The sequence below is a fragment of the Chironomus tepperi genome, unplaced genomic scaffold (genome assembly GCF_022539635.2).
Source record: "Chironomus tepperi strain 1889 unplaced genomic scaffold, CSIRO-AGI_Ctep_v1 contig_309, whole genome shotgun sequence".
NCBI classification, from domain to species: domain Eukaryota; kingdom Metazoa; phylum Arthropoda; class Insecta; order Diptera; family Chironomidae; genus Chironomus; species Chironomus tepperi.
Window position 1 is genome coordinate 155325 of NW_027226431.1, and position 26134 is coordinate 181458.

At 31.6% G+C, this 26134-nt stretch overlaps 1 protein-coding gene across 12 annotated transcripts in view; it reads left to right on the top strand.

Annotated features, from left to right (window-relative positions):
- Positions 1-26134, top strand: part of mub (poly(rC)-binding protein mub) — a 151122-nt gene that overhangs the window by 57410 nt on the left and 67578 nt on the right. For all 12 annotated transcript variants that reach the window (XM_070643367.1, XM_070643373.1, XM_070643374.1 and 9 more), the window contains one exon: positions 2172-2960. In XM_070643367.1, the coding sequence (XP_070499468.1) occupies positions 2886-2960 (75 nt within the window). In that variant the 5' untranslated portion in view covers positions 2172-2885. The remainder of the gene's footprint in view (positions 1-2171; positions 2961-26134) is intronic.

Here is a 26134-nt window from a genome sequence, read left to right on the forward strand (position 1 = left end):
TGCTATTATTATATCGAGATAGAGAGGCGATGATAAGAAATACGATGTAATAAAAAAATGAAAATTTGAACTTTTTTGTGTGTAATATGAGACATTTTTAAGTTAATTATGTTTAAAGTCATAAAATACAAACATTTTTAACGTTAACAACTCAATTCATAAAAATGAATATTTACCTCCGCACATTTATTTTCATTTTTTTAAATAAGAATTTTTTTGAGCTCATTTACTGCTCTTTTTCTAATCTATAATTGGAAAAGATATACAAGACTGACTGACTGACTTGTTCATTAGTCTATGAGGTTTGAATCAACACTTTTAAATGAAATGATGAATCGATGTCGTTACATTGATAAATTGCAATTTTGGCATGGGGGTTTAATTGGAAGCTCCTCAGTATGGTCGGACACTTAATGGATATGACTGAAATTTATACGACGGTCTGGTTTGGGTCGATTTTTGATCATTTTTCATTCGATTGAAATGAAATTTGTTACTCAACGAGACACAATGTGTTGGAAAAAATAATTTTTAAACCCAAACTCGAAGTTAAGTTGTCAGACTTCTTTTTATAGTTTTGTGATAAGGAATCAGAAGTTTATTGATTTTCAGTTAGGCTTTTATTTTTGGGTGTGATTTTTTGGATAAAAGCAAATTAAATTGATTATTTTTTGAGTGATTCTTTCATCAGATAGTCATAATAAATTAATTTGTAATTCAAGTATGTGATAAAAATGGCATGATAACCATCTGGCGACTGTATTGCAGTTCCAACATGTGTTTATTGGCATTTCTGTTCTCATTGTACAGTTTATTGCCTTTTTCATTTGTAACGGAAAAGTTTTGATTTGAAGTATTCAGCTATGTGGAGCTATTCAGCGTTATATTGCGTTGTTTAGAAATATTCAGCATCGTTTTGTGATGTTTAATATTGCATAACACTGTTCAAAGTTATTCAGCATAGTTGAATGTTCAATGTTACTCAGCAATGTTCAATGATACTCAGCACTGTTTAATGCTATTCAGTGTTGTTTCGGTCCATGAAGCACTCTTCAGAGGAATTAGGCTGTGTTTTATGTTGTTCAGTGCCATTAAGCTTTGTTTAATGCTGTTCAGCACTGTTAAGTGATATTCAGTATTGTTAAGCGCCATTAAGTCTCGCTTTACTTCATTAAGTACTGCTCATCATTAATAAGCATTGTTTTATTGTGTTCAGCGCTGATTAGTGCTATTCAGCTTTGTTTTGCGTTATTCAGTCTTCTTTTAACTGCTCAGTGTTAAAAAGCCTTCTTTAATGTTGTTCAGCGCATATTAGTGCTATTCAGCAATGCTTAGTATCCTTCTTATTTATTAAGCACTGTTCAACGTTACTAAGCCTTGTTTCGTGATGTTGAGCATTGTTTTGCTATTCAGCGCTGTTTAAAACTATTCAGCATTGTTTAACGTTATTCAGCGTTGAACTAAACATTAAGCTCTGAATTGTTCACTGCACTTGAGACTAACAGCAACAGATTCACCTGCTATTATTCAGTAAGCTAGTCAAAATGCAATCACACAACCCAAAACAAATAAAAGTATTCAAGTGAAAGGCTTCAAAAAACAACTACCCAAGAACTTTGACACTATAGATGATAAATCAGATCCTCATTAAACATAAACAGATTTTCGTAAATATCTACCTTAGCATCTCCAACATAATTCATCTCAGTCAAGTCACATAATGCATTAACTTTACACAACATCACCTTCATGTCAAACAAATCCGTGTCAAATGACTTTTCGAGTCTCTGTCGTGCAAAAGGAAAGAAAAATAGTCCATAAATCTACTGACTTTAATGAGGGGAAATGCGCTATTATCGACTTATGATTTACAATGACATTAAGTACTTCTTGCATCTCTATTTTCTCATTGACATTAAACGTGATGTATCCACATCCTCTAATTTGTTTCTCTTCTCGACAATTTCATTTTGAAATTTAATTAGGAAAAAAGAAATTGTATCAAATTAGCAGGGATTGAAAATCACTTAATATAATTTAGTTACGGTTAGCAAAATGAAAGTAATCCGATTTCAATTCTCACACATTCTACTTCAAGTATCAATAATAATATCATGTATAAGACACAGCATAACTAATTCTTCATTTTCTATTCTTTACTCATTTTCTAGATCCTATTACAACAGAAACCCTTAGCAATCATCGGCCAAACCACCATCAGGACATACAAGATAATACAACAAACTATCTATCTATATCAAATATAGACGACAAAACCGAAGGAAAAGGGAAAATAAAAGAAAATAAATAAATAAAAAGTGTGCAAAGCATAAATAAAGACCTACATAGTGGAAAAATAAAGAGGAAATAGTCGAGAATATCTTCTATTATCTCTGTCATTTCTATCCCAATTAAATTCAAAAAAGAAAGTATAGAACTAAGCAGATTAATTATTTTATAAAAAAAAGCTAATTAAGCATTAAGTGTTTTAAAGCAAAATTATAATTAAAGTCTTGAGTGTTTTTGTTTCCTTTAACGCTCATCTCACACTGCTTCCTTTTTGTTCTATTTCACTGTCCTCGTTCTCGCAAAAGATAGCGGTTTGTAGGATAAAAGAAAAATAATAATAATAATAATAATAAAGGAAGGAAATAGGATATACAGGAAATATTTGATTTAAGAATCTTTTTATACACAGCTGATATAAAAATTACGTGCAAACGGTAAATAAATAGATTAAAAGTGTTGATATAAGGAATAAAAAAGTGAGAAAATTACAATTAACAAATTAAATAATAAAAAAGCAAGTTTGTGAAAAGCAAAAAAAAGTGTAAACAAGAAGAGAATTTCTAAACGACAAGATAAACAACAAGACACACACAATCATGGATTCAAATAATGCTAAATTTCCTGATGATCCAACAGTTACATTGACGATCAGACTGATTATGCAGGGAAAGGTGAGTGTTCTATTACTTCATATACTACATACATGCTGCTTATCTCGTTTCTCAATTGTAAACAAAGTTTTATTTGTTTTAATCATTACCGTACGTTAAATTCTACTATATTTTTGAGTTTGTGAAAGCTCTGCATTTAGCGATATATAGGAAACAGCATCGGCATAATCTACTGTTGCTTGCTGCTGATTCAGTCATTATGCCAATTTCGTGTTATAAATCTTTCATCTTATTGAATCGCTCATCAGAATGAAAATTGAATGCCGTGTGCGCCAATCTCATTATTTTTTTTCTTATTTATTAATAATTTTTCAATTGAGCAATTGATTCGTTACGTTTGCCTGGTTGGTGAATGTTTAATTAGACGTTAAGGAATTTAATCGTGTGAGCTTGATGAGGTTATGGATGAGTGTAAACGGAACTTGTCAGTTTGTAGTAGACTATTGTGGGAAATGGGGATTTTAAATGGTTAGATCTTAAGATAGATCTAGAGCTGCACATTGTAGTCATCATGACTGTAATGTCGTGAGCATTGAGGGAATCCTTGTCATATCTACAACACTATATAATGATTAAGAGATCTGCTTCTGATGAGGATCGAACCCACATACTCACAAAAGAGTCATACAGACCAAGCACTCATCCAATGATGCTTAACTCTCAAACTGGCAGATTCGCCTTTATATGGCTCGATACCCCAGATTCCACTCCGTTTAGACAGTACAATGATAGTTTAATCAGTGTGTCCCCAAAACTAGACCTACAGCTTAAAGGAGGATCCAAATTACTCCTTTGACGACATTGGTGTCTACAGCCTATGTTACTTCGCCACCGAGCCATTTCGACTCAAACCTCAGACCACCCCAAACCCCTACAATCCAACTCATATCTCAATATAAAGCAATAATCTTTAAAGTACTGTTTGATTAAGCAATCAAGTCTACATACACTTTAAAATGTCCCCATTCAATAATTTACAAAAATAATCCAGTGTTTGCTTTCTTAATTGCCCGTAGACATCAAACATCGCTACAATAATTAATCCATGACAGTTTTTACTACTTTTTTGATTCATTTATCAACTAAAACGTAGAGAAAACAAAATTTTTATTGATGCCTGTTTGAACCAAAAAAAAATGTTTTTTCATCTTCATAAAGCATCACCGGTATGCATGCAATATAGAAGTCAATATTCATTTCGTACATTCTCACATCTTCCATTGTTTGTTTGTACATGTCCCGAGTATAAAATGAGATAACGTCAGAGTGCTGTTGCTGGATTTTATCATCATCTTTATATTTTGAAAAAAATTGACGGAGAAAAAAACAAAATTGAAAAAATATATAAAAGTTGAGGGGCGTTAAAGGCATATATCCATACATTGTATGGATGTGTATTAAGGGGGTGATGATTTTATAGCTCAAAACAACAACATCCAGAACAATGAGGATTAATTAAAATTATTTTTTTACTGCTTCTCCTTCGTTATAATCTAAACAAACTTTGCCTAGCTCACATTTTTTTCTATATGGTCAGTTCTTCGCATGCTTTGTTACGCGACAAACTCATGTGGCATGGTCAAGAGTGTGTTGTGACATAATCTCAGATGTGTCGCGACAGTACCTAGTGTGTCATGACAAGACCTAGTGTGATTTACAACAATAATTCTGGTGTTTCGCGACAGTATCTCTGATGTATCGCGACATTATCACAGATGTGTTGCAACAAGCCTTGTGTGTCATTACAAGCCTATTGTGTTCCGCCACAATACTTCTTGTATTCCACCACAGTATCTCTGACATAGCCTCGGGTGTCTTGCAACAGTATCACAGATGTGTCGCAACATGTCCTAGTGAGTCATGAAATTTTTAAAACCATTTGATTTGCCATTTTCTCAAAAGTTTGAGAACAACTGTCCTATGCACTTTAGATCGTCAACATGACATGTGCGCCACACATACATATCCGCTCACTCAACGATAGCTTTTCATGTTTGTTAAATGCTATGGGTAGAATTTGCAGCCTCTTAGTTTATTGGATTTTTATCTCTTTTTTTGTCCGTTATTGACTGTAATATCAATCTGTCTGAATATCTATTGCCATTTTCTATTGCCCATTGCCTGTCTCTGTCAGATGGCAACAACTTTTTAAGTTAATAAACTCTACACTTGTTATCTCGAATCAGGATGTTATTCAAGAAAGTTCGCATAAACTTTTTTCCCTCCCCATCATCATTATCATGTTGATGAGAACTCATAAAATTTTTTTTTTCTTCTTTCTCTAGTGCCATTCGCTTTAAAAAAAATTATATCTCGCTTCCTTGTTTGGTCCTCGCCTTCACTCAACTGTTGATGCTTCACTTTTTGCAATTAAATTTTTGTTCTTGAGTGTTTTGCGTCGAAGTTTTATATCCAATTATATTTTGTATCGGAAACAAATAAGATGAAAAATTTAATGAGGTATAGAGAGGAATAAGGTGTGGGGATAAGAAATAGGACTTTTAATTAGATTGTGACGCACTTTTTGTGTCATTTTTGAGTTTAGTGAGCTTTATTTGAACTTTAATTCAAGCAACATTGTCTAACCGGCATCGTTAAACTTAAATTCACAAAAATTAAATCAATCAAAACCTTTAAAAGCTGCCTTCACCTCTTAAAGCCTTCTCTTCATGCCAACATAACCAACAATGAGCTCACTAGAACATATAAAATATAAACAAAATCAAGCTATAAATAAATAAATATGAAAAAAAGCTCCAATACTTCCTGTTTAATGAGTATTGAGAAGCGACAATATTATTGGTTGAATGCAGAAACTTTTTAGTCATATCCGCAAGCCTTAAAAACATATTTATTGCTTTCCACAAGCGTGGATTTAGTGGTGCAAAAATATTTAACATACGTAGCTGCCTATTTTATCGATTTATTTGGTGATGTCCTGAACATGACTTTCCATGCCCATATGAATGTGTGATAACAAAACTGGGAATTTGTGAATGTTGTGCAGTTGGATAATGTCAAATGAAATTCATGAGGATGTTTATGTTAATAAAGCAATTAAAAATGTTAATTACAAGCAATTATGTGAAATATCAATTAATTGAAGGTAATTATGCCTTGTAAATTGCTGAATTGACGCAAAGGAGCTGAATTGAGGTTTGAAATACTCAATGAATGACATTAAGGATGAATTGAAGCAGCAAGCGCTGAACTGAGGCAAGAAATCTGAATTCAAGCAAAGTTTGCTGAATTAAGGTTACAAAGTGCTGAATTAAGGTTAAAAAGTGCTGAATTGAAGTAAAACAAATTGAAATAAAGCAAATATTCCTAAATTGAGGCAAATGTTGCTGAATTAAAATTAAAAAACTGCTGAATTGAAGCAATTAATCTTTAAAAAAAGCAAAACGTGCTGAATTTAATTCAAAAATACTGATTTACAGTGCGTACTGATGATTTAGAAAATAAAAGACAGAAAAAAGCAATAAATTGTTGAATTAAAGCAAGAATGTGCTAAATTGAACCACAAAATATTAGAATAGCTTTAAACATAGCAAAAAGTGCTAAATAAAGCAATAAATTGTTGAATTAAAGCAAAAATGTGCTGAATTGAGGCAAAAACTGCTGAATTGAACCAACAAAACTAAGAATTCCTTTGAACAAAGCAAAAAGTGCTGAACAGTAGCTCAATTGACTACAAAAACTGTTATTAATGCAATACAATCGAACTTTGTTGCATGAGAAAACATTGAACTGGAGTAAAATTTTCTCAAAAGAACAAAAAGCAGTGATTTCTTTTAATACAATACGACTTGACAAATGATTATAGGTGTGAGCATCTGTTGTACGTTATAAGAGAATTCAGTTCACTTCTACTTCTTCTTTAAAGTTTATATTTAATAATAATAATATTTTCTTGGAGTGATGACAAATACTTGTACGTCTATTAAGTACATATTTCGTTTATTCTTTCTTATGACATTTTTCATAAATTCAGTGTTATATTAATATAAATGAGAAGTCGTTCAGAGATTCTTTACGATTTATTAACGTCAACAATATGAAATTATAGCCATAGACATCTCTACACATAATAAAACATAATTTAATTAATTATAGATCACTTTTATGAACTAAACAGCTACTTATGATGATACATTGTATGATTATTTCGTCTGTATTATGTGTTACTATATATCACACTACAAGTCTGTAAGTTTTTTCCTTCCAACTGACAATGTTGTACATAATTAATAATAATTTTTAAAGTCACCACACGCGTTCATCTTCTTACACTTTGGTGATGTTAAAATGTGTGAAAGTTATTCATCGAGAACAATTCATAATGACTTGAAAATAGGAAGATAAAATCAGAGAATAAAAAGAAGAAAATAACAAGGCAGTTCTGTAAGGCGCAACAATTTTGCTATAGCGTAAAATATGTAAATGCTAGAAAAATTCTCAAATTAGTATCGCATCAAAGTTTAAAATATTGTAAAGGAACGAAGGATGAGAGCATTAAAATAACATTTAGATGAAGATCTCATACATCTTTTTATTATTGATGCGTGGTAATTGGATTTTTATAGTCTTTTATGAATGTCACATATTTTTTTGTGTGTGTATAAAGGAATGTGAGAGAGCACTTGACTTTAGAAGAGGAATTTAAGACGGTAAAAGAAGAGAAACACGACCTTTATTCTGTTTGTGATTGCACTTGTGATTATATTCAATTCTCTTGTTGTTTGATGCTGCAGATTTCTATTTTGTGTTGCTTTGTAGCTAGATTTGAGTGAAGTTGGGGTTTGCAGTTTGGGTTATTGGTTGTTTTATTAGATAAGGTTTGAATTTAGGTCGATTTTCACTAAATTCTCCAGGTTTTTAAAGTATTCTAGTAACTCTCCCAAGTAGCACAAATCGGTTAATCGATCAAAAATTCGACCCCAGACTGGTATGACTCTGACTTGGTACTATGCCCGAGTCACTCGGCCTGGTGACGGATTTTGAATTTACTTACTGACTTTTTCTATTTGGGTTAGCTTACTGATAGACACCAAATCATTTAAGCCAGCCTGGAGCCAGTTTTTGAATCTAGTAACTAACTTGTGCTATTCAGGTTAACTTGTTCACATGGCACCTACTCAGAGTCGTACCAACCTGATACTGGTATTCAGCTTAATTTGCTGACTAGGCACCAACACAGATCATACCAACCTGGTGCCAGATTAGATTCCTTAACTGATCTGTGATTTTCTGGTCAAATGACTAGTTCATAGACTAATCAGCACTTAATCCAATCAAAAATCCCATGAATCACACAATACATCACTTAAGTCATCACATATTCTTGTCTATTAACTTCTATCTTAACAATTCATCTAAAATTCTACAAACACCCTACAATAAGATGAAAAAAGACTTTCAATTCATCAAGTCGTATAAATTTACGCATCTTTCCCATCCCATTATACTCCGTTGATGGCAATAAAAGTGAGAAAAAATCAGCTTCTCATTTTTACACACTTTAATGCTCCACTGTTCATTTCTCCTTAAAAAATTTATCATGAATAAGATACGAAAAGATTTTTTTTTGTTTCGCTCTCATTCTCTCTTTTTCCTGAGCAATTGATGACATATTAAGGCCTTCTTGCTTCAAATATTTATCGAAAGATTTATTACATGCTATGCATATGTTTATTTTGAATAGAAAAAAAAGAGGAAAGCACTCTTTTTTTTTGTTCCTTTGTATATAGGAAGAAGTGAATTTGAATGTGCCTTATGAAATTGTGAGATGAGAAAATGAAGATTATATTCACTTGAGATGGGTCGTACAAAGATTGGGTTAAGTCAATTTAGATACTATTTTCATTCACATTCACATACTAAGCTGATTGAGGTGAACATAATGTTTCAGTTTTGTAGCTTAGACTCGTTTGTTATCGATTATACTGCTGAATTTATTACCTTTTAATAAACTAATAAATTTGTGTGTGCCAAATGGTGATTGTGAGATTTATGAATGGAATATAGACGTTTAGAGGTTCAAAATTGATTTCTAGAGATTGAAGCAAGTTTATTTATGATAAGATTTGAAGGAATGTCTTAGTTTTGATAGTTATGGATTCATTAGTTTGGTTAGGGTTGCTTCCTAGTCTTTCTTGCGTTCTAGAAGCTCTTTAGTACTTTAGCTATGAAATTTGTATGAATTTTGACTTTAAACAAAGCTTTACTGCTTATTTGATCAATTGCAATCTTCAAATCAGAAGTTTTCTATCATTTTTCACTAAAATTTTAAGTATTAATTTGTTTACGCACACCAAAACCTTACAAATGTTCTTCACCCTCCTTCAAAACCTTCCAACAGTCGAATGATCAGTTTCAAATTTTTGAATGATCCTCATGCACTTTAAAAGATGAAAAACTGGCAAAAATCAGCTCAAAAAATTATAAGAACAAATAAACCATTTAAATATCACTAAACAGAACATTAAAGTCAGCATAAAAAAGCATTTTGAATAAATTTTGTGCCGCTTAAATAATTCCATAATCCCTAACAGCCAATAATGATTCCGACAAGATATCATTAGCATTGTCACAGACGTCCTAATCAATATTCAAATCAGTAATCACGACATATTTCCACATCATTAATGACTCAATTAAATAATTCTCCTTGATTCCGAAGATAAATGCCAATTCAAGCGACTATTAAGCGTCAATCGACAAATATTTCATTTCTATTCCACACAAAAAGAAAAATTATTTTTTTGTCGGTCTCCTTCAACGTGAGGAAAAACACGAAAGAATGTAAGGCAGGCATGAGGCGAGGAAAAAACATAAAGTATTGTGTCTTAATCTTTCAGTTCGTTCTGTTTTTCCCTTAGATGATATCTAACGACATTTTTTTTACAAAAATAAATAGCCTGTCTATTCGATGACGAATAATAGATCTTATGTCTCACAGATTCATGTAGCTAAATTTATACGTGTTTTAACCGAGTCTAGCTAATTAAATATTTTATTTTATTTTTTCCTTTTTTTCTTCATTTTCTTCTTCATTGTCATCTTTTTCTCATTGTTATTTTCTCGCCTCTTGAAATAAATATCTCATTTTACTCTCTTGTGAATATATCAGAACTTTTCCTTCTTTTTTTTGTGTGTGTGCCTTGCTTCGTCTTCTGATTTTCATTTTAGATTTTTGTGATTGTACAAACATTATAGCATGATGATTATGTAGCTTTTTTTCTTGTGTGATGAAATGAAGAGGCATCATCATTCTCATCAACAGAGTTGTCACAAATGGAGTTTTTTTGAGGATGTTGTGGATAGCATTGGGTAGCTTAAGGGATTGGTCTGGGCAGCCTTGTGTTTTTAAGTAATGTGGAAACGTTCTTGGTCTTCTTTTGTGATTCTACAGAATAGACTCGTCAATTTATTCTTATTTGATTAAACCAACCAGAGTTGCAAAACAGGCATCTGTGACAGACAAAAACCGTACAATTTCTTGAAAATTTGTATGAATTTGTAAGAAAATGACTTGAATCTTTCTGGACCTTATAATGTTGGCAAAGTGTCTTTGACCGCACTGGATCTTGTTCTTTAGTACAAATTATTAAGGATTTGAAAGATTTTTGCCTGTTTTGCAACTCTGATACCAACTGCAATTGCAGCTCCATTTGACTTCATAATTATCTTAACAGTGCAGTTAGCGCACTTCGTGTCTTACCATTGATATGGTGATGCAGCTTTGTCTTATCAAACACGTTTAGCTTCTTAGAAACATCCGTTTAAGTCATAACGCTAAGAATGGTTATGAGATGTTGAAACTGGTCATGAATGCTGTAGTTAATAGATGGGGAAGATATGAAGACCATAAATATCACAATCAATGCCATTATGTCGCTCTGTTATCAATGTTGCAATATTCCGTGTCTATGTCCCGATGACATTGCTGTGGTTCTCCAATATAAGACAAAAGCGATTTTTGGTCATTTTCTAATAGAATTCTCTCTAAAATTCAATAATTTTCATCAAAAACTTGATTCCATCTTCACTTTTGTCAGTCTGCAGCATTATGCCTTGCCTTATGCTCATCACTAGAGTACCATTCCATTTTACAACATCAAAATCTCTTAATACTCTCAACAAAAAATTCTTAAATTGCCATAAAACAATTACAATAATCAGACTTTAAGCCAAAATCATAAAAAATTTAAAGAATTCAACCATGCAGACATAAAAATGTTTCTATCCTTGTCACACAAAAAATTCCCCAAACGACAACTCTGTATCATGAAACTTGTTAAGTGAGTGGTGAAATAATAATATAATCATAAAAAAAGAGCAATTTTCTTTAAGGTATTTTTTGAAAATAAAAAAAGAGACAATAAAACTATATAAAAATATTCTATTTAGAGCAACCAGATATCATGCAGCATGAAAATGGGGGATATTTTTGTGTCATTTCTGTTAGATTTTAGATAATAAAAAGAATTGTTTTATTTCCCATGTTCATCTGTTGAGGTTTTGTTATACTACTTTCGACATAAAAGAAGATCATGACAATTTATTGACACAAGACTTTTGCCTCTGAATTTTTTTTTATCAATCGGTCATTCACATCAGCATTAATTGAAAAATATACAGTCTAGTATGGTCATTGCCAATTTTCTAGACTGTATCTATTCACTTACATATGGGTTGTGAATGTGTGCGGAAGGCCGTTCTGTGAATGGCGTAGTGGATGAGTGATGTCAATTGAAATTTTGAGGATTTTAATCCTTAAATCTGCATCAATAATCTAATATTACTGAATGATGATGATCTGAATCATTAATGACGTCATTACCGTACAATCCCTAAGTTTTACAATAAAATTCTATGACAATGGATGAGGAACATTTGGAAAAAATTTTAAAATAGACGGTAATAGAGTGTGGGAGCAAAAATAAAGGCGGTACACAAAAAAAGAGAAATGAAATTTTTGTTTTGTATGTCTTGCATGCTTTTAGAGAATGAGAAATAAATATTTTATGTATCAGTAACCTTCCAACAGCATGGCTGAGAGAGAAAAAAACACACAAAATGATAGCATTGATGGAGATTATTGACGCATAAGTAGATAGATATTGTTTTACATTATTAATATGGCATAAATGTTTACTGGATGGCTGATAATTTTTATGATTATCGTACAACAATCAAATTTTCATTTTTATTTTTATTATCACGATGAAATGTGAGCGGAATTTCCACAACTTTTTTTTTTATATTGTGCGACTTTTATGCTCAAGCACCGTATAAATGATGCTTGACATGATATTCATATTAATGGCTGAATATTTGCATCATTTGAGTGGGGGTTGTGTGGTAATTGTGTCTATAATTTGGGATATGCAACTGCTTAAGGTAGAGCCTGTCTTGTTTGCATTTTGTTGCTTTCTTTGTGGGTTTGGGAGATGGTTCATTCCTAACCTGATTGTAAGGCTGGCATTGTCTCTTCAAAGCTCAGTCGCCAGACGGAGCATTTAGTTGTCACAGGAGATACCACAAGAAGGTACTTGACATTTGGGTAACTGCGGAGTCAAACTCTGGCTTCACCATTCCCATAAATTAAGGCTTAGGGCTGATAGAGTCTGCATATTCGAAGGTATTCCAGGGTTTCTCGATTTCAACAAATTTCCGAGACTACAAGCGAATTTTCCTACTCTCAGTCTCAAGAACCCTTTGATTTACCTCTTTTAAGCTGTTCTCTAGTGTAAGTTTCATCTAGAAATGCATCAAGTAAATGGCTTCCGTTCCAAAATTAGACGTCATTTTCAAACAACTCTCCATCCTCTCTGCTACATCTATAAACACCTTTCACATAAAACTATTTATCTGCATTCAACTATTTCTAAGTTAGCAGCATAAAGATGCCATTCACCTTTTCCGTTATATGCACTTTTTTTTTCGCAGCACATACAATGTTTCTTGTCCTACTTAATGTGATTTGATCTATGCTTACTTCTAGCTACTAACTGATAATTGACATAGCTGTGAAAGGCATTAGTTGGAGGTTCAGTCTAGAAAAAAGAAAGATTGGAATTTATTCTATAAGGTCGATGGAGTACAAATCGACGGTCATGGGAATGAAAACAAACTTTACATGCTTGATGTATTTAATCAAAATAATTATAACTGTGTCAATAAACTTGTCATTTTTTTTACCTTGATTGTTTATAAGTATATCCTTTACTGTCTAGATAGTGAATCACAGTGACATCAAGTCTAACATGCTATCGATCTTCTGTTAATATAAATATTTTATGTTATAAGTAAGCCTCCACAAAGAGTGACTGACTGACAACATAAACAGAATGAAAATTGCAGGAATTTTGTTAAGGCTTTGAGGAATTTTTTTTTGTGGTTAGGTATGTGTTTTTGAATAGATTCTTCGTGTTTTATGGTAAAATAAAGATCTCTCGAGCGTCAATGAGTTTCAAATTGATGAATTGGCAAGGTTGTGCTGCTTTGTCATTGAATTTATCCATTCACATGTCTGTTGTGTTGACATGGTTGTGTTATCAGCGATAAGCTACCTTGGTGGCTATGTGAAAGCTGGATAAATGGATATGTTGTATGATAGAGTGGCTCAAAGTCAGTTTTTTATTAATTTTTAGGTTATTTGTAGCTCGGGTCTGGCTTTAATGTCACATTGACCACCGACAGTCTTTTCATCTCCCTTGCTAAAATTATTAAACCTATTCTGACAAAATATCAGTCCCGAACAACACGACTCGTTTGCTAGGCATCGTTAAGTCGCGGTATTAACGATTAGACTTGAAACTGCCACGACGACAGCTCAACAGCTGATTTCGACCAATTTTTATGACGAAAAATGCGGATCACCACATTGTACCACTCGGGAATTAATCTTATAAAGCTTATTCCAATTTCACAAATCCAATAAATTCTCCTCAAAAACTCAAGACGTAAGATTAAAATCAACTCAGTCATGTCAATCTAAATTGCTTTATCTTGCATATCTGAATAGTATCCTATGGGTATTGTTTGAAACCTTTTAAAACATAAACAAAAATCTGAATTCACTCATACCTAAATTCAAAATTCTTGTCAAATTTGCTTTTATCATAAAACATAAAATTACTTTCTGAAATGAAAGGAATAAGAAGGAAAAAAAACCTGCAGTCAGAAGCATAAACATGTCTACCCTAAGAAAGAAAAAAAAAATCACATAACATTAGAAGCACACAACACACATGAATAAGAAAATAAATAATAGCACTTCAATGTCATTCTTATACATACATAAATATGTATACAAGCGTCATTGTTATTGCTTTATCGTTTTCTAAAAAAAGGCAGCTTTTTACTGATCCTGTAGTTGTCATAAAATCAAAGAATGGCATGAAAGAAGAAATCTTGATTTTTCATTTGAGAATTTGTACGCGAAACAATTCGACGAATACAACAAAAAAGAGAGAAGAAAAATTGCGAATTGAAAAAGAAGTATTAGCGATTTGAATGAATACGAAAAGGGAATGGAATGAATGAGAGACGTAAAAGGAAGTTTAAGTGATGTAAAAAAAGGGGTGAAGCATATTTTGGGGTGATTTTGGAAGTTGCTTAGTGATGAAATTGAGTATTTTTGGTGATTTTTGTGTTTTAAAGACTACTTTGTGAGCATCTGAGAGTAACGTGTAGCACATTGTGAGAAATTATTGACAGAATGTGACATAAAGTTAAAGCTACTAGGATGCTCAATGAGCATACCAATTAGGCTTGCTAAACTGCAAAATTTAAAAAAAATCTAGCTCATGATAGACATCGAATTTAGGTCTATGGATGCTTTCTAACTTAAAATACCCCTCACTTGCCCTAAAATCTACCAAAACACACAACAAACCGTTTCATATGGCAAACCATACTATGTTATGTATTTTACTGACCAATCTGGCTTCTATTTTTTTCGGTGTTTCTAACTCATGATAAGCATCAAACCCAAGTCTATAGATGCTCCCCTAACTGAAAATACCCCTCAGCCACCCTAAAACATCCCAAAACCGTTTCTCTACACTAAATTCAGATCTTTCCTCCTTCGCATTTTTCATATTGACTAAAAGAGGTGCTAAATTTGAATGTCGAATTTAAATTTGTTTCTTCGTCTTCTTACCCCCAACCTACCTTCATCAATATCAACCTCAACATTGCTAGAATATAGATTTTGATTGTATATGTAAAGAACTGTAAACGTATAATGCCTCACATCTTTCGAATCATACGAACAAAAAAAATATAAATTTTAGGGGGAAAAAGGGAGATATTGAATGAATTTAAATAAAACATGCTTCCGACTTATCCGACTCATATTAATAAAAGGAAAGAAAATGATAAGGAAAAAAAATAAAATAAAAAATTCACTTCAGCTATTTTCAGAATGTGAGCATTCAATGTGAAAAGTCTATAAAATGTGGAACAATATTGTTGTTGAAAATTTTCCTTTATTTTTCCACACTAATATGACACTTAATTTGATGACATTTATCCCAGGGGTGGATGAATAAAGTGGAAAATGAGAAATCTTCGAAAATAGAGTGAGATTGGGTTTTCGAAAATGCTGAATTTCGAAGAGTATGGATTTAAATCTCTTAAGTTCGAAAACTCAAGAATTTAAACTGTCATGTTCGAAAATTCAAAATTGAGTTCGAAATCGACTAAGATTTGGTTTCGAAAAAGAATTTCAATCTCTAAAGTCAAGAATTTAAACTGTCATGTTTCAGATTACAGACCTTTGTGCTAGCAAAAATTCATGTTTAATTCGAAAATTTGAAATCAAATCATTATTTTCGAAATTGCAGAATAATTGATTAAAGTTCGAAATTTCGAAATCAAATCTACATTTTCGAAATTCCTAAATAATTTGATTAAATTCAAAATGCAACTCGATTAAGATCCTTGAAAATTATTCAATCTTCAATCAGAATTGCCATAAAAATTCACATCTTGATCCACAAATTCAATAATCTCATCCACAACCCCCGACAACCATCCCTGTCTGCATATCCTCGCAGCAAAAAAGGAGTGGGTAAATGGTCATCTATTTATAACTTCTGACATACTTTCACCAGAATTAAGTCTTATCTCTTTAGATCTAAGTGTAGTCCACCGACGTATGTCTTTCTTTATCTGCTAATACATCTCAATTTATTTATTTACACTTCTATGGCATGTCCATTTATCTCCAATGCCTTTTAATTTGTCGAATTTTTTTTTTTCTTCTTTTCATGACTTTGACGTTATGTGTAAATAAAGGAACTAACATTTCACCCCCCAATAAACATGTTTTACTATGAACTTGACTTACTATATATATTGATAATGCTCATATATGAGATAACCAGCCATGATATGTGAATGAAGAACATAAAGAAATAAAATCTAGGCAAGATGTTTTCATGAGTAAATAACGGACCGCATAAATGAGGATATGGGAACTAGAAAAATATAAAAATATCGAATTGTGTGAATGAATGAATGCATAAAACAATGGAATCATCTCTTAATGAGAGTATAAAAAGGTTATGTAGTGTAGTTATGTTCATTGTTGATGTAAACTTATACGCCTATATAGCATGGATCAATAGAACTAATGAACAGTAAGAATCATTTTATTATGAAGACTGCATTACATCGATATAGGCTTCATAACTATCATGTGCCTCGTGTATTATCATTTCATGATAATTAGATTATTTTCGAAATAATCTCTGCGTAATGCTGTATAGAGAATTCTTTTACGTACTATTATGCTTGTTGCTTAGATATTATTGGAACAAGAAAGAAAATATATAATGAACTGATAGATAACATTCTTGTTTCATATGTCTGACTATTCTTAGAAATATGCTGCTGTAGATCAACAGTTAATGACGAGGCATAATACTTTGTTGATTCCGTTTGATTCATGTGTAGAATTTTTTCGAAGAATCATGGTTTGATATTAAATTGGGAGGGTGTGTTTTGTTGGAAATGGAAGCTTTTTTGGACTGGGTTGCTGAACTTGTAGGCAGTTATGTTGATTTTTGGGTAATAAGTTGGCAAAAGAGCTCAAAAGTCAGGAATTTTGTTGTTAAATGCTTAATTTGAATAAGTTATCTCTGTAAGTCAGCTTAATTAATCCATAGTCACTGAATTCAGCAAAATAATGCTGAATTGAGCTTAAATCAGCAATAGAAATGCTGAATTCAGTAAAATAATGCTGAATTCAGCTTAAATCAGCATAAGAAATGCTGAATTCAGCCTAAATTAGCAATAGAAATGCTGAATTCAGTTTAAATCAGCAATAGAAATGCTGAATTCAGCTTTAGTCAGCTAAAAATTGCTGAGTTAACCTCTAATTAGCTTAAATTCGGTGAAGTCAACTGAATCAGACTAAATTGAGGTAAAGTCAACGTCATCGAGTTAAATTGTGCTTTATTCTGCTTAATTCCACTAAATAATAGCAAATTAATTTCAATAAAGCTTATTCAAAGCTAAATTAAGCTGTATTATGCTTTGATTATTAATTTTTTCTAAGAATTTCATTACAAAACAGATTGAACTGCTGGAAATATATCAATCCAAATGTCATTAAACTTTAATCACATCAATATGACTAATTATTACATTTCAGTCTATACCAGCATTACCGGTTCCACTCCATTTAGCCATAAAATTCAACCGTAATAATGCCAATAACATTTAATAAATTTAATGATGTGAGAAAATATAAACACTTTTGAATGTCAATTAATCTTCCATAACTTCGAAGATTTATCAAGCACCCCCCCGCAAATTTCCATACGCAAACACACAACTTTATCAACTCATTAATTTCTTTCATTTTTTTTTCGGGTAGACGGGGTAAAAAAAGTTATGTTTATAAATTTTCCTCACAGTGTAGACACATATACAGCATCGATGATGGTTGTAATGATGATGACTATGATAAAGAGATACAGCAAGAGAGATGAGAAATCGAATGAGAGATATTTTAGTTAATTACAAATCAGATCACACTCATCGTAGTAATAAAATGAAACATAATATGAATTCAATAAAATGGAAATCTTAATTAGAGGAATGAATGGATGGAAAAAAAGAAAAAAATTCTATTAAAGAAAATGTGATGTGTGAATTTGATGAGGTTGGATTAAGGAAGGGAGGGGACGGAACGGATAAAGAGAAAATGAAAATGTTATTTTATTGATGTTTAAACAAACTTATTATAATGTTAATCTTATAGCCGTACACATAGCTGTCTATTTTCATGTAGCTGTAAATGAGCAGAAGTGGAGAAACAGAATGTAAAAAAAAAATCAAAATTTTTTTATATACATTTTTTGCGCGCATAAAAACAGATGTTAATTTCCGTCCTCGACGTCGTCACAGTCGTAAATGAATCTCGTACATTATCCCCGAATTGCTCTACAGAAAATTGAAAGAAAAAGAAGAAAATTATATGTAAATGCTTACTGACTTGAAATCTCAAGTTAAACGAAAAAGAAGAAATAACAAAAAATTTTCATCAGACGAACGAGAAGTAAATTTTTAAGCGTAGTAAAACATACTTTGACAAAATATTTCCATAATTCAAAAATGAAATAGAAAAAAATGAAAAGTTTTTCCTTCTTTTTAACTTTTTTTGACGTAAATTGATTGCTTGTTGAATGAAGTTAAAGATTATTGCCATACTTACCACAAGGCGAGAGAAAAGTTTACTCACTCAGAGACGCTCACACACACGGATTTTTTTTTCTAAGTATGATGCTCATTAGTGCGTGAATGAAATGGAAATACATGTCTGTGTGTGAACGTAGAAGTTTGTCGGATGTATGAGAATTAGGGATATCTGATAGTTTTTGTCGAAAATGTTTTGAGATATTTCGAATTTACCGAATCCGCTGAATTGTACTGAATTTGAAGATTTTAGCTGATATAGCTGAATCTGATCATTTTAGCTGAACTTGCTGAATCTGAACATTTTAGCTGAATTTGCTGAATCTCAACAATTTAACTGAACTTGCAGAATCTGACCATTTTAGCAGAACTGACTGAATCCGAAAATTTTAGCTGAACTTGCTAAATCTGAACATTTTAGCTGAATTTGCTGAATCTGATCATTTTAGCTGAACTTGCTGAATCTGAACATTTTAGCTGAATTTGCTGAATCTGATCATTTTAGCTGAACTTGCTGAATCTGAACATTTTAGCTGAACTTGCTGAATCTAAACATTTTAGCTGAACTTGCTGAATCTGAACATATTCGCTGAACTTGTTGAATCTGAACATATTAGCTGAACTTGTTGAATCTGAACATATTAGCTGAACTTGCTTAATCTAAGCAATTTAGCTGAATTTGCTGAAAAATCCCGAACTATCATTGTACTGGACACCCTATAAGCAAATAGAAAATTGATGGGGATAAAAGGAATAAGGCAAGATGTGAGGAAATTCCAATATTTTCATTTTCGTTGAAAGATTACAATTTCATGGGGGATTTAATGAGTTATTTGATATTGGCATATACTATTACTGAACATATCAAAACGCAGTAAAAATCGTATCGAACGATTTTTTTTTGTGTAGATAGATATCTTCCATCAGTAATTTAATTTTCTATGCTATAGAGTTTTAACCCCAATAATATTATTTTTCTTCCTATATAGCTCCGTTCATTCCATTACACTTGATCTTATCCTTTTTCTTTACTTGATATTTTTTTCATTTCTTCTTCTCTTGTTACACTCTGTGTTCTCTATTTATGGAAGAAGATATGCTTTGCGCTCGTAACTTTTCTGTCTACCTTCGAGACACACGATTTAGTTTTTTTTGCTAGAAGAAGTTGCTAACTTAATTTAAAGGTATTTATTTAAGGCTTAAATATTGAGTAATGAAAATGGATTTATTGATTTATTAGAGAGACTATAGGGAATGTTGAGGACTGAGGAGTACAATTTATGAGGCAGTGTTGATGAATTATTGGGAATATTAAATGTAAATGGAGGTGGAATAGATTTTGGAACTAAAAATGGCATGTAGATGTTATGATTCTGCGTTTGACTCTCGGTAGTGCAGGTTAATGAAGTAATGATCATCCAGTTAACATTTGATGTAGGGTTGGGCAGATATTCGAATAGAATTTGGCCAAACGCTGATTTTGATTTCGATGCAATGGGCACCCAAGATGCTGATTTTGCCTTAGTGAAGACGATGATTTTTGTCGTGATAACGGTTTTTGTCCAATGGACGTTTTGCTTTCCCTAACTCTGCAAGTTGTATGACCCAGGGTATATCAGTACAACGTACCTAGCCACAATTTGTGTGTCGCGAATCTTACAAACCGAGTTATTGTGACTAGAACAGTGAAAAAGCATCCGAATCCAACTAGACTTTCCACTGGGATTGAACTCGGGTCGTTAATACGGTAGTCCGACGCTCTAACCACTTGACCATTGCCCCTTTTTCGCTGCTGTACTCATATCATATTGCAGTACAATAACGTGTCTGATCCTTAGCAATGACTCATCTCTACTTCAATCTTTAATATCAGATAGTTGGATGTAATGAACCTAATTCAGTCCTTATCTTAATAGTAGTTAAATTCAATTCAAATGCGCTCCATCCACCCTCTCCACACGCCACTAATCCCATCAGCTTCCATCCATTTCTCCCTCCACAACTTCCAAACAGCCTGAAAAAATTTGTAGTTGTAAAGAAAAACATCGAGAAAAAAAGGAGAGACAAAGTTTTTTTCATGTTTAAACTTGCAAGGAAGAGAAAAGAAAATCTTCAAAGCACAACAAAAAAGAAAATCTTTTTTTGTTAAGTTGTAAAAATAGAAAGTCTCGAGATGAACAAGAAAAAAAAAAATTACAAACATAGCAAAAAAATGTACATAAGTACTGTATAATAATATCAAAGTAAGAAGGCTTGACTTGATCTCACTTGTGTATATATGTGAGTTAAGATATGTACAATGCAATAAAATATTGCCGCATTTTATATTATGCATTTTTATTGGCATGTTGCCATTTACAGTCATGTTGAGATGGAGTCACAAAATAAAAATTTTTTTTTTATAAGGAAAGAGCTCATCTCGAATGTATAAAGACTTTTCTTTTTTAAGCTATGAATATATACAGCAAATGGAAAGCTATTTCCAGAAACAGTCCTGACTTTTTTTTGTTTTTCTATCTCGATCATTCCATTTCACTTCGTCATTGCAATTTGCTATGTGACAAATTTAGAAAATGCACTTTTTTTTACTTCTTATTCTTACTTAGTTTATATTTTTTCATTATTTTTCATGGTTGAATGTGATTTCATCATAAAGAAAATACAGTGAGAGTGTAAAAGAAAAACATTATTGATAAGTAAAAGAGCAATAAGGAGAAGTGGCAAGCATAAGAAGGAAAACCTTCAATTTTCCACTACTTATATTTGCTATTTTTATAAACTCAAGTTTCTGTGAACAGAATAGGAATGCACAAGAAATAAAATCGAATGCAATTTGCTTTCAGCAACATAAACAAGTACGAATACTTAGAACTTCAATCGATTTTTCAATTTTGAATTATAAATTCAACTTAGTTTTTATCATCTTTTGTTTGGAGAAAAGCAAACATGTTTTCATTTCGACTTAAGTTTGTCATATTGCAGAAAATAAAAGGATTAGCTTTAGGGGAACTATTCTATTATGAGCTTGCCATGTCAAATAACTCATCTGCATTTGTTTTAAGTTTTCAAAACATTCTAAAATGAAATTAAAGCAAAATTAAATCTCGAAGTGGGAAATTTTTAGAACCTTACAATTGCCACCTAGAAAAACATTTGTATGGTTTTAACCACGTTTCAACATTTTGAACTTGTTTATTTTTGCCTTGAAAAATCTCATAAACTTATTAAAAGTAATGTAATTACCGCCTTAAAAACAATAATGCGCTCCAATCAACCATAAATAAGCTCCAGTACCTTATTTTGCTCATGTTTATTTTCCATTCTTTACACAATTTTCATTCACATGAAAAACTTGTAAGGAATGATGAGAGAATAAAAGAGCGAGAGATCTTCTTAAATTGCATTTCAATTGAGCATAAAGCTACTCAGATTGAATGCATACACTTATGATATTTAGTTTAGGATTGAATGAATAAATAAACGACAAATAAAAAAAATACTTTATAGCAAAAAAATGAGAATAAAATTTTATGTGAATCATGAAAACGAGGAAAAGTGGATAATAAATACTATAAAATATTGAAGACTTTTTGTAAATAACTGTCAATCTCAATTTAAAAAACATATTTTTCTTGCATCATTTCCTTCGCATCAATTATTTATGTTTTGAAAGTTTATTGACAGTTATTTATATTTCTATTTGAATTGATTGAAAGTTTTTCTTTTTTCTGTGTCGTTCATTCATTCTCATGATCCGATTTAATGTGGATGAACAAAAAAATGCCTTTGTTTTGCGAAATAATTCATAACTTTCTCGTTTCCTTTGAGAGATAAAAGAATGAAAGTTCAACCTCGGTTTGTTTGTTTGATGCGTAAACATCAATAACAAACTATAATGAAACTGCAGAGTTGCAAAACAGGCATCTGTGACAGGGAAAAACCGTACAAATTCTTGATAATTTATTTAAAAATCCATACAAATTACCAAGAAATTGTAAGGTTTTTGTCTGTCACAGGTGCCTGTTTTGCAACTCTGAATGAAAGATTTTGCCATACCTAAATCGTAGACATCCATAATATGTAGTCATAATCGAGAAATAAATTGAGTGTATACATAATCTTCCGAAGATAGATCAAGTGAAGGATGAATAAAATATATATGTATGGTACTAAAATAACATCATAATTTTCTCATGCTCAATGCTTCTTTCCACCTGTTTCAATTTCATATTTTTCATACTTCCCATCTTGTCTATGTCATGATTCACTTCTCCATGTGTTTTGTCCGGATACATCAAAAATATGTATTGCATGTTGTACCTTAATTTTTTCTGACATTTTTCGGATACCAAAGTGCCTTATTATGAACGTTTTGTCATTTTGTCTGATTGCTTGGTTTTTGATGCTGATTTATTGTACAGTTGTGTAGGATGTTTTGTCTACTGTCTGCTGGATGCGTAGAAATGAAAGTATTCAGATTTAATTAACTGTTTTATGTTTATTACTGAATGAAATTTTGCATTTATTTGAATCGTTCTTTTCAATTTCTGACATTTAAGTTGTTTTGTTAATTAAGTGAAATTGTAAACATGACCTGGATGTAGTTTGACTGCTTAACTAATGATTTAAAGGGTAGTTTTGCTTATTTCAGGTTAATATCAGGAAATTATAATGAATTTGACTCAATTAGATGTTTACATTTGCAAAATAATCAATTTCGCATCATTTCAGAACCATACAATCTTAAATGCTTTCAATTCAAATCTAAAAAAGTCGTTAAATCTTAAAAAAATAATAAAAATTAAAAGTTTCCTAAACAATCAATTTTCAAGTCATTTTATCAATTGTTCAAAAGAAAATTGAGCATCTCCATATCCAATAACATCCCAAACATATCCTAAAACAGCAATAAAGCATGATATCTCATACAAATGCCTTTCAAACTTTAACAATAAATATTTTTATCCATAACATGTAAATATTTCATAACTCTCATACCAAAAATCATGTAAAAAAGTATATGCACTACATTTGTTAAAGTTGAGACTTTATTTTCCTGGAAAAAAGAGAAAAAAAAAACTTTTTTAAACTTTGTTATTTTTGCATATACAAAACTGCTAACTTTATGCCTTCCTGATTCAAACGACACACATTCATATCAATACTTATGCATCACACATATCTCATCCTTTTATTTGTGTTACGTTATAACATTTGGAATGACTGAAAAGTATGTTGTCATTCATGATGATAGCAAAAAGTTTCTTTTTTTTCCATATCTCGTTCACATATTTTTATATTTGCATGCTTCCTTTTCATTCTCTTTCAAGTTGTATATGATATTGTTGCTTTCTGTTGCTTTTAAATAAAAACAACAACAACAACAACATAAAATGTCAGTTTGAATGGGGTGCTGAAATGAAGGAGGAAGCATAAAAAGGGTGCGAGGATATATATATAAAAAAAATTATTTCAAATGTATCAAACTGACACTTTTTGTGCTGTTGCTGCTGTGTATGAGACAAAAGGAATATTGAGTGTGAGACTGCCTTGCCTGTACGATATTGTTAGCAATTGACGGTATGACTTGAGTTGCAAAACAATGACGGAAACATGAAATAATGTTAAATATTTCTTTTGTTGGAGTTGATGTTGATGCTTAAATTTCTAAAATAAAATAACACATCTATTTCATCATTTCGAATGATGCCAGTGGAGATTCCTTTGTCCTTATTATGTATGGCATAAAGTCGCATTCATGAATGAATATTCTGAATTGCCTTTTTGAAATTAATGTCTGGAAAAAGGAGAAAACCTTTTTTTATTTCTTACAAAAACGACCTAGCTGACTGCTTTATAGCATAAAAGCCTTTTTTTAACATAATGATCTGATAAAATTTCCACTTAACAGTGCACAAGAGTGATATAAAAACACATTTTTTACATTTTTGATAATTAAATTTTAATTTGAAGTGATCTCATCTTAATTGGTTGATGTTTAACAGTTAATTTTCGATTAAAATTGGTAAAAGTTGTATTTTATATGTTTGTCATGTGCTTCATTGCTGTTTGTTTTTTAGTTGTCAGCAGATTAACTTCAATGATCCTTGTATTTTGTTTGTTGTTGGACACTTATCACTGGATTTTTGAAGGAGAAGTTTTAAGTGGCTTTGTTAAATTTAAGCATTTGTGTTGTATTTTAAATGGCTTTTACGGTGAATATGGAGCAATTTTGTCGCATATGCTGTAGTGGGTTAAGGGGTTTTAAAACACTTTGTATAGCTTACTATATTTGATTATGAGCATGAATATTGTCGTTGTAAAGCGAATAATTCTGTAGCAAGTGAAGCAGTTATTGTCTAACTATACTCTAGTGTTCTATATTGTACCTAAGTATGACTCAACTATTGATTATTTTGCTTATAACTCAAGATAACTATTAAATTACTTGGCTGGGGCACACGAAGCCCAATGCCGCGTTTAAAGAACGTCTGTAGACAATTCTCTTATTCGATAACTTCTGTCAGTTCGGGATATTGAGAACTCTAGCGTCCTTTATCCAATCCAGGAACTTTTAGACCATTTCTTTCAATCTTTTGACGTCCCCAAACACAAAATTAAACCATGAAAAAGACTCAACTGTAAGTTTTACTGTAGATCTAATAGAAAAATAATATTTCTAAATAACGGATTCCGAGGAGGACTCGAACCTACGTCTTACGATTTCCAGTCACAAGCTCCTTCCATTGAGCTATCGAGGGTTATTTGAATGTAATAAAAAGTGACATATATTAACTATACGTCCTCTGTATCCCCCTTAATACTGCTCTCACAATGATATACCGTTGAATAACCACAACAGGAATCCCATTCCAACATGTAGTGAGCAACCAGCTCAATTATCAAGGTCAAACCACTTAAATGTACACAATATTCCCTCAAAAACAATTAAATTGTGCAACAAAACTCCCTTGAGATTTTCAGCAACAATGAAATTACTCCTACAACATCTCAATTTAAAAAAGAAAAAACTAATAATGTGCATTTTATGACTCACAACTGAACATAAAAAAATAATTGATCATTAACTTGAAAGAAAAACTTAATTTTCACTATCGTCAATTTTTATTAAGCATAAAACTAACAAACACAAATCAATATAGCACAAAAAATTAACGTCTATAAATTTTCTGAACTATAAAAACTTATCGTGACTAACATAATTACGCAATAAATGGCACTAATTTGTTAAATAAACTTGTTTAAAATATTTTAAAATAAATTACGTCGCATTTGCTCATAAATTTTCATAAAATGCGCTACAGAGAATCCGTTCGTAGTTACAACAAAACATTATGTTGCTGTGAGCACAACATCAATTTTATTAATTTTTTTTTGTACCGTTCGATGTGTGTCTACTGACAGATTCTCTCCCCTTTAATTAAAAAAAAGTTTAT